At 44.4% G+C, this 15,388-nt stretch overlaps 1 protein-coding gene across 1 annotated transcript in view; it reads left to right on the forward strand.

Annotated features, from left to right (window-relative positions):
• The window catches only part of LOC134069627 (COP9 signalosome complex subunit 1-like), a 28,132-nt gene that overhangs the window by 1,158 nt on the left and 11,586 nt on the right, over nucleotides 1-15,388 (forward strand). The window contains exons 2-11 of the mRNA XM_062525631.1: nucleotides 175-267; nucleotides 1,536-1,717; nucleotides 2,147-2,314; nucleotides 4,192-4,327; nucleotides 6,180-6,257; nucleotides 8,071-8,125; nucleotides 8,578-8,663; nucleotides 9,319-9,413; nucleotides 9,871-9,976; nucleotides 10,475-10,555. Coding sequence (XP_062381615.1) covers nucleotides 175-267; nucleotides 1,536-1,717; nucleotides 2,147-2,314; nucleotides 4,192-4,327; nucleotides 6,180-6,257; nucleotides 8,071-8,125; nucleotides 8,578-8,663; nucleotides 9,319-9,413; nucleotides 9,871-9,976; nucleotides 10,475-10,555 — 1,080 coding nt within the window. The remainder of the gene's footprint in view (nucleotides 1-174; nucleotides 268-1,535; nucleotides 1,718-2,146; nucleotides 2,315-4,191; nucleotides 4,328-6,179; nucleotides 6,258-8,070; nucleotides 8,126-8,577; nucleotides 8,664-9,318; nucleotides 9,414-9,870; nucleotides 9,977-10,474; nucleotides 10,556-15,388) is intronic.

The raw sequence follows: 15,388 nt of genomic DNA on the forward strand, positions 1-15,388 counted from the left end.
CATGCTGAGATCTTGTGTTTATGTCCAAATATTGCATTCAAATTTGGACACAAAATAAATGTTTAGAAATGTCATCAAATTCAAATGTTTATTGTATGACCTAGTACGTATTTTAGTTGTGAAGAGGCTCCTTTGCTTACTGTCTGTGTCTCATGGTACTTGTTGTATTACCAGGGGCCTGTTGAGCCTATGCAGATAGATGGAGATCCTCAGGACGACCAGCAAAATGAGCCTCACATTAACTACGTTGTGGAGAACCCCTCCCTGGTAAGTTGCCTTGTCCCTGATCATTGAGTCATTGCCTCGGCCCAAGGAGGTTATGTTTTTTTTGGTGCAGTTTGTTTGCTTGTTTTGTTTGTCTGTAAGCATGATTATGCAAAAAAAAAAAACGACTGGCCTGATATTCATGGAACTTGGTGGTATAGTGTGGCATGGCATGGGCCAAGAAAAAAAATATTACATTTGCAGAGGCTCCACGGATAAAGCATCATTTTTGCTAATGTTACAATGCGGCACTGAGCCCTGGTAAAGGTTCTACGAACTTTTGCTGAACCGTTTTGGGAGAGTTGCAAAGCTTGTGGTTAAAAAATAAATAAAATAAGAAAAGAAATCATCCATTTAAAATGATACCTTATTAGATCTAATATTGAACCTTTATTTTGATAGACTTGATATCTGTATGTCAGTCGAGATAGACAATGTGTACGTGACCGGTCTTGTTAGATATCATTTTAGTGGTAAATGTAGTATGTATATACAGTATATATATGTAGTATGACCCTGTATATAAGTAGGCTGTGCATTCACTTACTGTAAGCTGAGTACAGTGGGACAGAAACTCCACTGTGTGGTGTGCTGTGAATTGCTGGCATGTGAGAGCATGAAACCATCAAAACTAAAACGCCATGGAAACAAAGCACACCCCTGCCAAAGACAAACCTGTTGAGTAGCATACTTTGAAAGGCGACATCAGGAGTTGAGGACTTGTGATGTAATGCCAAATATCAGCGTCTTCCAAACAAGTACAGACTCTTCGCTTGTTTTACCACGTAGCTCAATGTATCAGTTGCCACAAATGCGAAACAGACATCATAAACATGTGAAATTTTGGGTCTCAAGGTCAGGCCAGTTAAGAACCACTGCTGTATTGTGTACTGTTTGTTGACAAGAATTAGTAATGTCTTTTGCTTTTACTGGGACTGCCACTAATAATTATTTTCATTGTTGATTAATCTGTTGATTATTTTCTTGATTAATTGTTAAGTTGTTTGATCGATAAAATGTCAGAAAATAGTGAGAAAATGCCTTGTTTTTGTCCATGCACCAAAGATATTTAATGTACTATCATAGCAGTAAGTTACAGTATATTCAAGTTTAAGATGCTGGAATCAGAGGTTTTTGGAGGTGTTTTCCTTAAAGCATAACTCTAATGGATTCACTGATCACAAAAACACTTGGCAAATAATTTAATAGTTAACATCTAATCGAATTGTTGCCACCTCTGACCTTTCACCTCCGACATTTGCCCCCTCCAGGACCTGGAGCAGTATGCTTCGAGCTACGGGGGCCTGATGCGTATCGAGCGGCTGCAGTTCGTGGCCGAGCACTGCCCTCAGCTGCGCACGGAGGCCCTGAAGCTGGCCCTGTCCTTCGTGCAGAGGACCTTCAACGTGGACGTGTACGAGGAGCTGCATCGTAAGCTGGTGGAGGCCATTCGGTAGGAACCAACCCATCCGGCGCGCGTTTCCCAAAACCAGAGTTGCTAACCTGTTAGCAGCCTTGTTGGTTGGCAATGGGGAAATTGCATTGCAACCAACAAAGTTGCTAGCTTAGTTACTGTGAGCGTGACCTGTTGCTAACTTACTTACAACTGACGTATAGTATACTCGGGCCGTTATGCTGTCATAGCACTTATGATGAGGACTAATGAGGATATTACTGATCATAACACCTCATATAATGTGCTGCGTATTATTGCAAACTGTGGTTGAGGCATTTTCTATGTACAGTAACAACCACATGGCGCAACTATGGTTTTGGGAAATGCATCCCTGTATCGCTCAGCGACAAGTATACGTCATTCGGTAGGAACCAACCCATCCGGGTCGAGTTGCTGACTTGTTTCGTGTCCACGTGCTCTGTGCAGGGAAGGCCAGGGGGCAGTGGAAGACGCGCCGGAGGGCAGCGGGGAGGACTTCCCCACCCTGGACGCCGCCTGGGCAGAGTCCACCCGCAAGAAGGCCCTGCTCAAGCTGGAGAAGCTGGACACTGACCTCAAGAACTACAAAGGCAACTCCATCAAAGAGAGCATCAGGTAATGTTGTGTTTGTGGCAGGTTGTGTGTTTTTTCCCCAACTATTACCCGTGGCTTATACATTGATTTTGTACAATTTCTTCAGCTAGGAGGTTAATACACAGGGGGCAATTAATATGGTATTAATATGGTTTTGTTTCTTTTAACTTGCATAAAACACTGTCCTGCGGCTTATACTCAATGTAGCTAATACACAGGAAATTACTGTATGTAATTTTTCACGCTGGTGGTTGGATGCAACGAGTGAACTGAATGTGAGTGTGTGTTCCTCCATGCCAACTTTGTGTCTGGCACGCACACATCTCCAGTGTGTTTTGTCATATGGCGACACAGAGGCAGTGTAGAGAGCATTAGGTAAGGTACCTAACCTGTCCTTTCCACAATCCCATAGAGAAGCATCCACGGGTATGGCTGAAGGTTCCTCACTGTGAATAGATTTCCAAGCTAAATACAATTGCTTCCAATGCATCCAGACAGAATAGTATCAGCTACTGTGAATCCTTAATCGATTATAGTGCTGTTTGCTTGAGTTTGGGAGTTTTCCTGGAGGTATGAGTACCTGCTTTCAGAAATCCTTTATTCACATACCACTGTGTTTGTACTGAGGGGTTTTGCAGGGGTGTGTTTGATCAATATTCGGTGAGTTTGCGGATAACTTTAGATGTCCTATTCTCGTAAGCTTTTGTAAACCTGTTGCTTTGTTTGGGCTGAGAGATAAGGCAGACAGCTCTCTGATACCATCTAGTCTGCTGGTTGCTTTAAGGATTTGTAACACTGACAGAGATTGACTGTAAGACTGGCGATGTGTAAACGGTGTTATGAGGATATGAAATTCTTCCTCAGTTATTATGAGTCATCCAGTTGACTTTGTGAACGAGACCACAGAGAACTCTCTGAAGTAAAAATGGAACAGAGTTCTTTTTTTATGTGGTTGAATATGTTGTTCCTACATAAAGGAGAAACCTAAAAGGTGTTTCTAGGGGTGAAAAAAAAGAGGATAGATGCTTATGGTATTTTGCAAGCACTTTTGTCCAAAGGCACTGGCAGGATAGGAACATTACAGACAGTAGTTAAAAATAATAGTTTGGAATAAAGAGGGAAAGTCTACATGAAGCATGGTGGTAATTATAACAACAATATCAGTGACAATATCAAATGTCAACGATGGAAAATAGTGAGTTTATTTACATATTGTTTATGTTCATGTTTATGCATTTAGCTGACACTTTGAACCAAACTGACTTACAGATCCAGATGCAAATCCCAGGCTCTCCTAATACCAAAGAGTTTGTACATCCCAAGTGCCACATGGAGAGGTTGTAAAAACCATGATCCTGTCTACCTCTCGTCAGGTTTCCATTTAGCAGGATTTGTGTGTATTGTACGTCTGTTATTGGGGCTCTCTCTATATTCCCTATGAGTTTGTACATCTGAAATGCCCCATCAACAAATTACTCACTTACTTACTTACATACTTCTTCATGCGACTAAGTGAAGTGAAATACCGTAATTTCCCGACTATTAGCCGCTGCTTATACATTGATTTTGCTAAATTTCTTCAGCTATGAGGTCAATACAGGAGGGCAGTTAATATGGTGTTGATATGCCTTTATTTCTTTTAACTTGCATAAAACACTGTCCTGCTGCTTATACACAATGCGGCTTATATGCGGGAAATTACTGTACATGGCAATTATTACGAGTCTCTCCAGAGCAATTTGGGGGGGGGGGGGGGTGTGTGTGTGTGGGGGGTTTTCTACAACCATCGCAACCTCTCTATATTAATGACCACTGTACATTTACGACCATCCTATGCTGTGATTGTTGTAGTCTACCCTGACCTCCTCTCCTCTCCCCTCTCTCTCTGTGCCTGACAGGAGGGGTCATGACGACCTGGGTGACCACTACCTGGACTGCGGCGACCTCAGCAACGCCTTAAAGTGCTACTCCCGCGCCCGAGACTACTGCACCAGTGCCAAACACGTTGTCAATATGTGTCTGAACGTCATCAAGGTGAGTGGCCCGAGGCTAACAGTGTGTGTGTGTGTGTGTGTGTGTGTGTGTGTGTGTGTGTGTGTGTGTGTGTGTGTGTTTGTTTGTGTTGGCCATCGCCATCATTAAAAATGGACTCCCATCCGGCCACACTTTCACAAACGGCAAAATCCAATTTTAAAGATGGCAGCAGCCCACTAAGTATCTTTTTGGCTAGATTAGCTAACTAGGCTAGCCTAGCATCGGCCATTGATGTGAATGGAGCCAGTTCTTCCTCACTTTCTCCTATAGACCTCTGAAGAACACCTACAGAAAGGATCCAAAGCAGCCATCTTTGCCCATATAAGGAGATCCGTTTGATTAATTGAAGCTAACTGCCAATTGTATCGCAAGTTAGCTCTGGGGTAGCAAAAAATCTTCCCAGTTGGCGTCTTCCCGCTACCCATTTGAAGGCAGAGGATGCAAGTGTGTAGTGCAAAGTATCTACATTTCAGACTTTTTCCATCCCTGTGAGACAAAATGAACGGTGCACAGTTATTTGTAGGTTTTGCAGTTAGGTAATTGCATTGGTTTATATCGTGATTGGGTAGCACTACTCCTACTAACACTAACACCTCCAAGAAGCCTAGCACGCCTTTAATTCCGCTTGTGGATGTACTGCAGACATGGCAGAGGGGAAGTTATTTTTATTATACTTTTTTATTATACTTTGTCCATGTGTGTTTGGTGCTCTTGTAGCGTAGTGGTCAACACACTTGTCTGCAGGGTCACAGAAAAAATATGAAATGTACGTCATCATTCACCCACTGATGATGAAATGGATGTCATCATTCTGGCTCTAGCGGATGTGACACACACACACACACACAAAGGTGTTGACAAATCCATGGCTACCAGTACATATTGCAAGGTTACGGTAAGTCCTAGCAACACACACCTAAAACAACACACACACACACACACACATACACACACACACACACACACACACACACACACACACACACACACACACACACAGAGTAGCACAGTCACGGTCACTGTGTACGTCCACCGTCCTCTCTCCTTCTTGCCAGGGTTTGGACTGTGTTGTGTTTTCTCTCAAAAGGTTTCTCTCACGTACTGCATAGCTTCACTACTCTTCCTGTGGCGGGGGATGAAAGCCCTTGGCCGCCTAATTGCCATGTAATGTAAATGCAGCCCTGGCGTGTTCGATCAGTCCCTCTGTGTCTTTTTGTGACTCTCCTCCAACCAACTCCAACCAAAAGCTTGATTGAACGTCAGTGTCTACAGTGTTTGAATTACTGGTACATGACGTTCCACAGCCCTCTGTTTTTAAAACATTAATTCCCAACACAGGCTGCTTCCCAGGAAGGGGAATATGACGGGTCTGTTTTGAGTTACTAGGATATGGGGTTACATTAGAGAATACCACTGTCAAAGGAAATTAACAAATTATCGTTAGCTGTGTAACAGGTGAGGATTAGGTTGGAGGGTCGACACCTGAAAACAAAAATCTTTTCAAAAGCGCTGTCTCATATGGAAGAGTTTCAGAGAAGCAGACGAGGCTTTTATCAATTTCACGGCTCTGGTGATATTATGTAAATGAATGCTGCTCCTACGTGCTGCAGTCCACCGGATAATTATGAATTATCATAATGCTCTGGTGACCTTCAGACTGTTTAATACTACCAGTCATAGGACATTGGTGCATTTTTCAGTCTTGAATGTGTCCAGGGCTATGAGATGTGGGCATGTTTGTTTGCATTTTAACCTTTTTTAATGCTCCTCTGGTCTGTTGTGCTGGTAAGTCTCCACCAGATGGCAGCACTTGGCACACTAGTCACAGTAGTCTGTGCGCTTGTCTCCCCAGGTCAGCGTTTACCTCCAGAACTGGTCGCACGTCCTCAGCTACGTCACGAAGGCCGAGTCCACACCAGAAATCGCCGAGGTAAGAGACGCCTCGCCGTCGTCGTCGTCCGCGTGTCATGGCCCCTCACTCTCACCATCACACTCTCACGTTTGATCTGTGCCCTTTTTTTTTGTCTATCTGAGGCAGTGTTGTGAGGCCAGATCTGACCCCCTCTGTGGCATGTTAGCAGGCTGTGTGCAGCACACCAGACTGTAACGTTAACGTGTACCACAAGAAGTTCATTTTCTGATTTTAGTGTGTCTTCTGAAAAGGCTTAAGATGGCTTGTGCTATTGTATATATGATTGCCTAGAACGTTCACTGTACTATTTGTTATGTCCTTGTTTTGAAATATTAATGATATCACTGTATGGTTCTCTTCTTATTTGTGTGTATGTGTGTGAGAGAGAGAGAGAGAGAGAGAGAGAGAGAGAGAGAGAGAGAGAGAGAGAGAGAGAGAGAGAGAGAGAGAGAGAGAGAGAGAGAGAGAGAGAGAGAGAGAGAGAGAGAGAGAGAGAGAGAGAGAGAGAGAGAGAGAGAGAGAGAGAGAGAGAGAGAGAGAGATTCATAGTGTGTGTGTGTGTGTGAGACTCGTACGTCGTGTGTGTCTGTGACAGACTCCTATTTGTGTGTGTGTGTGTGTGTGTGAGAGAGAGAAATAGTCTCATAGTGTGTGTGTGTGTGAGAGAGAGACTCGTGTGTGTGTGTGTGTGTGTGTGTGTGTGTGTGTGTATGTGTGTGTGTCTGTGTGTGAGAGAGAGGGAGAGAGAGAGACTCGTGTTGGCCGTCATTTATCAACCGAGTGTAGAAAGCAGTGCAGATCTGAGGGCGGGACGGGGCCCACGAGTGATCCATGAAGTGTTCGTCCAATCCGATCGCTCCGATCCCAGCATGAATGTGTGTTGGTCAACGCGGTGGCTGAGAGCAAACGTAATTTTAAAGCTCGAGGCTTTTTGTACCTTTAAAATAATGTTTCCAAAATCATATCAGTGGTTCATCAACTTGTAACGGGGTGAACGACACTTCTGCATTTGCTTCGCGGCCCTCTCTCGGCTATGACCGCACTATGTAAGTTCACCAGATTCAGTAGCGGATCTGTAGTTCGATGGAATGAGACAAGAAACTACACATTTGACTTGCTTCGATGTCGCGATATGTCATACTTTCATAAAATCATGCAACATACTCTACCTTGTCTGCGGACATCGTTATTTGCTGGATAAACAAATAGCGTGCGTGCGTGTGTGCGAGGACAAGCGCTTTAGTGTTGCTTTAGATATCATGCCCCTGTATGTGCTCATTTTAGAGGCCAGCTGAACCAGCCAGAAAAGTGTCATCAAGGAAGGCATGAAACTAAATTGAAGTGTAACAGACCTTATTTCCGCAGAGCGAACGCTCTACAAATACATTCATTATAAAGCCTTGCCATTTGTCCCTTGAAGTTTTTTTTATGGCTATTGCCCTTTCCAAAACGAAAGTAATTCTTTCCACATTTAGCCATCTTAAGCCATCAGATGTGTCACCAGAATAGGCTATGTTACAGAGAGTAGGCTACACATGTGCGGTCAGTGTGTGTGTGTGTGTGTGTGTGTGTGTGTGTGTGTGTGTGTGTGTGTGTGTGTGTGTGTGTGTGTGTGTGTGTGTGTGTGTGTGTGTGTGTGTGTGTGTGTGTGTGTGTGTGTGTGTGTGTGTGTGTGTGTGTGTGTGTGTGTGTGTGTGTGTGTGTGTGTGTGTGTGTGTCTCATGAGCTTCACAAGACAAATGCTCACGGCATGCACACACACGCACACACCACCCTCTATCACCTAAGGAGACATGAAGCATTCAGTCGTCTCCTGTTTGTGTCTTTTCAGCAAAGGGGAGAGCGAGATGGCCAGGCAATCTGCACCAAATTAAAATGCGCTGCAGGTAATGAACCATCGCACACACACACACTTGACCATTTGTCAGTCACAAGCTTCACTAAAACACACACTCCATCGACACCTTAAGTCAGCGTGTGTGTAATCTTGCAAACATGATTTCATTAACTAGAACAGGATTAGATGACTCATCCACTAGATATGGCCTCAAACAGTGTTACTACACGTGGAGAATATTTAAAATGAATAATGGACCACTGAAGGGAATCAAGAAAGTATGATTGTTATTTATTTTATTTACCCGTTGGGTTGTTTACCTTCTGCCTGTTTCCGGGCAACCATCAAGTGTGATTGTTCCCCAGTGGCAGATAATTAGGCAGCCAAATTGGACTACCTTGAGCAGCATGGCAGGTTAAAGAAGGGTTTATTTCAGTCTTGTGTTTTTTTTTGGTTTTCTTTTTTTCACCCCTTCTCTTTCTTTCTCTGGCTTCTCTTCAGGTCTGGCAGAGCTAGCCTCCCGGAAATATAAGCAAGCAGCCAAATGCTTTCTGTCTGCTTCGTTTGAACACTGTGACTTTCCTGAGGTGACCACCCCACACACACACACACACACACACACTTCTCTCTCTCTCTTTCTCTCTCTTTCTCTCTCTCTCCCTCTCCGTAAACATATTTATCTGTCCTGGTGGCTAGGAGCTTGTCAAAGGCTGGCAGAGTGTGGTGCTGGCCAGGCTCAAGCCAAACGCAGTCTCTAGTATCCGGGAATAGAGCGGCTCCCTTGCAAAGGCCAATAGGAGCAAACAACGGCTCCTCCAAAGCCCATTGTGTGGGATGTCTTAGTGGGCTGCCGAATGTAATGAGAATGGCTTCTTCATTTTGACTAATGTTTGCTGTGTCATTTACGGAGGATGGGAGATGTTTTGAAGAGCTGCCTTGTTTGCGTCTGACTAATAATGGAACAAACACACGCACACACAAACAAACAAACACACACACGTAGGCACGCGCGCGCGCACACACACACACACACACACACACACACACACACACACACACACACACACACACACACACACACACACACACACACACACACACACACACACACACACACACACACACACACACACACACACACATACGCACACAGTTTTGGGCAGTATTTAATACAAAGCTGTTGCAGTCTCTTTCAATTTGCACGGATGGCCTGATAGATGGTTTGTTTTCCTCCTGTTCCAGCTCCTATCCCCTAGTAATGTAGCCGTATACGGTGGCCTGTGTGCACTCGCCACCTTCGATCGCCGAGAACTACAGAAGAATGTCATATCCAGCAGGTGAGTCGTGACGCAATGCATTCCTAACTAAGCTGAGGACAGACGAGGAGGCTCATCAGGATTCTGGTTCCTCCTCTACTGTTCCATAGTGTAATTCTCCTGGGTTTGTTTGATTGTGTTGTTTTGCTCTTGTTGTTGTTGTATTTTGTTGTGTTTGAGCTTCCCTTAGGGTGTTCTGTGTTTCTCTGACATTGATTGAAATGTTAATGTGACTTCCTGTAAACACCCGCCGATACGCATTTCCGCCGTGTGTTTGTGTGTATATGCGCGGAGTGTGTGTGTATGTGCGCGGAGTGTGTGTGCACTGTGTGTTTGTGTGTGTGTGTGTGTGTGTGTGTGTGTGTGTGTGTGTGTGTTTGTGCGCGTGTGTATATGTGTGTCCAAAGACCATTAGAAGTTTTGCAGTCCTCCTAACACCAATCATCTCTGTACTCCCGCTCCCCGCCTTCCTCCCCAGCTCTTTTAAGTTATTCTTGGAGCTGGAGCCGCAGGTTCGAGAAATAATCTTCACATTTTACGAGTCAAAGTACGCTTCCTGCCTGCAAATTATGGACACAGTAAGAGTAAGTACCACCCTTGAATGGCAGGGCGCTTTCTCCGCCCCCTTGTACATTTCTGTCGTAATTGCCACCCTGCTCCCACACGTAATGGCATCACCGCGGGTCGGACAAAGAGCTCTCATTAAGATTGTTCTCCATAGCGACAGCACCTTGGCTTGTGTCTTTGCAATTCTGTGGGGAATGTTGGTATTCGGCCTTTTAGAAATGGATTTGACACTTGAAGGTCTCATTTCCCTGCTGATGAGAAAGGCTTACAGGTATTAATGGCCAGCTAGCCCATGTTCAGCAAACCCTGAAATGGTAAAAGTGTGTTTTTGATCAGGATAAATCACTATTGCACACTCTTATACCGCTGGGCCTGCTGGGCTCTTGATGATGAATAGATACCTCACGGCTTCGCTTAGTCACTAACGATCAGGATTAATTTATCCCCCCCCCCCCCACACACACACACACACACACACCCGCCTGCTCACCTCCTCCCTTCGACTCTCCCCGCAGGATAATCTGCTGTTGGATATGTATCTGGCACCGCACGTTCCTGCACTTTACGCCCAGATCCGGAGCAGAGCCCTTATACAGGTAACGTTGTTATTGGTTATGTTTATTGTTTATTATTTATGTTTATGTTTATGTTCTATTGTTTCTATTGCATCAAACTGTGTTTGTTTTTGTTTATGTCTATGTTCATGGTTTTGTTTATGTCTTTTGTATGTCTGTCTACGCGGAATCTGTTAGCTATGCCCTTCTATTGCGTCATATTTCTCATTCAAAATAGCAGAGCAACGCGAGCGACCGAAAGAAAAAAATAGAAACGGGGCGTCCGACAAAAGTTCTCTCAAAGCGTCACGTAGCTCGCATGGCTTGCTGTCAGGCCACCACTATTGAAAACAATGTAATTAATAATGTTTTCTAAACAAAGTTCGGGAGGAGCCCATAGGGTTTATTGACCGGAATCACTCACCCACTGCCCTTTACGTCATGCTGGAGTTGCAAAGCCTTCCACCTCCTCCCCTGCTCCTCCATTTCACCATTAGCTCTAAGCTCTAAATTCCCCCTCATTCATAGGGGGTGTTGGCGGATATCAGTCGCATGTGATCTCCACTATTAGCATCCCAGGACCATGGCCAGCTACCAAGCCAAGCTTCCCATTCTCTGTATTCACTTTAAGCAATCCAAAGGGCGAACTAGTGAAAACAGATTTTATCGCTAAGGTCTACTCGCGTCGCATTCTGTTATGACGTAGTGTTAGCCGAGGCTTGTGTCTGAAGCAGCTTGGATGATAATTGAACCAAAGACCAAACAAAACACACCAGAGAGGTAGCTCGCCCCTCCTCTGTCTTTCACACACCTCAATCAGCCAGCTCACCTCTGTAGTCCTTCCAGAGATGTGCCTGAATTCAGACATGGGAACGGTAAACAACATGACCCAGATAATGTGTGAATGTATCATATCATATCTGTGCTTCGTCTTAATCAGTCTGCCTGAAGAGGCATGACGACACTGAGGGGGTACACAACACATGCTAAAATACACACACACACACACACACACACACACACACATATGTAAAATGTTTATGTTTCTTGTGTTGCGAGAAACTCGACACAGTGTTTTGTTATTGTTTTGGAGGTAGCCCCCACTTTGTGTCCTGTTTACGGAACCAGGGGGTATTCCAAGCACGTGGTTTAGTGGCAAACCTGTCAGGTTAACTCCGAGTACAGTAACTGTAAGGGGTAAACCTCCTATGGAAGACCTGTATGGCTTAATTCTCCTAACGAAACAATGTCACAGGGCTCTTGTTGTTGAAGGTTTACCACTTACTCTGAGTCGACCTATCAAGGGAGTATTCCTAGCACGTGTTTTAGTGATAAACCTGGGTATGTTGTTTACTCAGAGTTAGGGGTAAGCCTAAAGAGGTTTACCACTTCAACCTACCCAGGTTTGTCGATAAACCACGTATTTAGAATACCCCCCAGGGATGTGTAAGATCACTTTTTGTTTACCTTGTGCACTCTGAGACTGGGGAGCTAGTGGATCATGAGGATATATTTGCTGTGCGTAACAAATTGTTTTTCCATGTTTATGAACCGCCCAGGATGGCTTACTACCTACCTTACCTCCAAAAGAGACGGTGTCATTCGCAGACACCCAGACAGTACACAATATGCAGATGATGTGTTAATGTATCCCATATATCACATCTCTTAATTGGTCAATTTGTCTTCACTAGCTGCTTTCCAATTTTTCACACTTTAAGTGCATTCGGTCATGACAATTTGCCGTGTGTGTGCATTTCCATGTACTGGGTTATGCAAACTGATAATTCCCTACTGAAGGGAAGAGCTCTGAGCAGCTGTGGGATCGGAATGTCAATTAGTCAGGGCAACGTTTGTGGAAACGCACAGGTAGGAAGGAATGCATCAGTAAACTGGTGAATGAACTGGTTCCATCAACTTCAATCGCACTATACCAATACCACCCCCTCTAGCAAATTGAATTGTTTTGTGCATTTTGAATTTCAAGTGTTTCCAGTAAGGATTTCATATCCGAAAGGTCGAAATGTGTATTAAAACGTTGAATGGAAATCTAGCCACAGTCTTAATAGAACATTGTCATCTGCTGACAGCCTATAGGTGTAATTCTAATTCTCTATTATACATGACACATCAGTATTCATAAGCACCCTGTGACTGAGATGAAAAGCCCTCAGGCGATATTCCAAGTAGCGGTTTGCCGGTAGTGACAAACCTCCTAATAAACATCCGTCTAGATTCAGCAAGACCAAGCCATGGGGTGTCGACTTTTCTTTGATTCAACTTCTTGATTCATGTTTAGACCAGCGTTATGCTAAAGACCAGTTTTGGAATCGATTTGTAACAGCCTCGCCTCCACCTTGCTTCCTTTAGCTGACCGCTCACTCAGTCAAGTCAGTACTTCAAGCATTCTGGACCTCTGAGGTGTCGAGGTTTGACACTATTTTGTTCTGGAAGGAGAAACCATTTGAGGGCAGTGACCACACAGTAGCATGGCATCGGAAACATTTCCCCCCGGCGTCCCAATGCTCACCAATTCGTGTGAATGAAGCCAGGACAGACGGCATTGTGGAGGAGTGTCTGCCCAGTCAAATAAGACTATTTGCCTTCAGATAATAACGGATAGTGTGAAGAGCTATGGTCTCAAAGCACGAGTCATAGCTTCTCCAAGCACCACTCGGCAAGGTCCATCTCGCGCCCCAAATCACCTGGAACTGATGTTATAAAGGTACTGGTATTGCTTGGTGCTCATTGATGCAGGTGTGGTCGATCCACCATCTCCGAGTTGCCATGGTTATGGCCAGAGGAGGGGAACGCAGGAAGATGTTAATGAGACTGTTTGGCACAGCAATGGCGGCCGCAAACGCTGCAGCAGCCCATTGAGCAGTTATCGACTCGCCATTAAAAACGCATCCACCTCCGTCTGTTTGCCGGCTGGTCAGATGTAGGCACACCTGTCCTCCATACACTCCCTCTACACACGCACGCACACACACACACACACACACACACACACGCACACACATCCGTATGGACAAACACACACACGCACACACACACGCACACACATCCGTATGGACAAACACACATATGCACACACACGCACACACATCCGTATGGACAAACACACACACACACACACACACACACACACACACACACACACACACACACACACACACACACACACACACACACATATCTATATGGACAACACACACCCAGAGTAAACTTCCCAGTACATTATTGCTGAGCTCAGCATCTGGTCCCCTGGTGTTTGGAAGAGTTCATGCTGGTATCCCATAATAGTCCTGTGGCTTCCCTCCTTTAATGTCTCCCTAGAGGTGTGTGCGTGTGTGTGTGTGTGTGTGCATGCGTGTGTGCGTGTGTGTGCGTGTGTGCATGTGTGTGTGTGCGTGCGTGCATGCGTGCGCGCCCATGCATGCAAACGTGAGAGTGTATGTGTGTGTGTGTCTGTGTGTCCGTCCGTGCGCTTATGATCTCAGCCCCCAAGGGTGTACAGCAGGTGACTAGTACACACACGTGCAAAGGGCGCTTGGCTACCTGCATCAAAGTCATCGCTGACGCTCTTAACGAGATAATGTGCAACAGTTGCACCGGGGACATTCATTTGAAGGCGCTAATTAACTGATAGCCAGAAAAGCCGATATGTCGTCTGGGGACGAGGAGGGCTGCGGCGAATTGATTGGAAGGTGTTGCTGGTACTAATCACCAACATCTTGCAATTAGACTAAAGATGTGCATCAGCAAATGGGGGATAGGAGAAGCCTGGGGGGATGTGGATGCCTCACTGGCATTGTGTAATGCACTGTAATTGGTCTAGTTTTACAATGGCAGTGCCGGCAGGTGGTGTATTGAAGGACTGGTGTTTTGGACATTATGCTACGTGATCATGGACCTGGGTCACATTTCACTGCTGCGGAGTAGTGCAATTATGTGTGTGTGTGTGTGTGTGTGTGTGTATATGTCTCCGTCCATGTTAACATTTTAGTACAGTGTCTTGTGTATTCTCGCTGGATTTGGATGTTAAAATTGATTTTTTTGCTTAAATTGATAGAATAGGGATAGAAATAGACATTGCACTTTGTCTTCAAATTTCTACCCTCCATTTTCACATTTTCAGGACATCATCATTTAGGCGGAGCTTAATTTACAGTATAGGGCCATTATAAGGACCTAAACCATGCTGGATTTGGAAGTAAAATTTATATATTTTTTTACTGAAATTGGTTGAACAGGGATAGAAATAGACATTCCTCTTTGTCTTCAAATTTTAACCCTTCATTTTCACATTTTTATGACATTATCATTTAGGCGATTCTTAAATTACAGTATAGGCCACTGAATGGACCTCATAATAACTTTGCAGTACAAAAAACAATACATTTTGTGAACTGTAAGAACTAAATAAGTGATCACTTATCAGTACTTAACTAGTCAACTTCATTAACTTTAAAAACAGGACATCTTCTGAACAATATTAACTATTTACATTGAATTCCAATTTAATACAAATGAATGCAAACAATATGAACTATTTCAAAACCAAACCCAGGGAATATTCTTGGACAATTTTCCTTTAAATGAAACTCCACTGAGTTTTCACTCACTCATCTCCCTCACTTTCCTCACAATCACTCACATCTTTTTTAAAAAATCTCTTGGTTTGACAATATGCAAGTGCATGCTGGGGTGCATGAATGTCCTTTTCAAGTACAGGAACAATGTTTTTTTTCACTCTTGCTCTTATGGCAGCCACATTTCACAAAGGCCAAGAGCATCTCCCTCCAGATACCACCCATGAGCACCTCAAGTTTTGCTTTAGTGCTGGACTTCCATACCCTGGAAATCCAGAGT

This window comes from Sardina pilchardus, chromosome 22 (genome assembly GCF_963854185.1).
Source record: "Sardina pilchardus chromosome 22, fSarPil1.1, whole genome shotgun sequence".
Classification (NCBI taxonomy): domain Eukaryota; kingdom Metazoa; phylum Chordata; class Actinopteri; order Clupeiformes; family Clupeidae; genus Sardina; species Sardina pilchardus.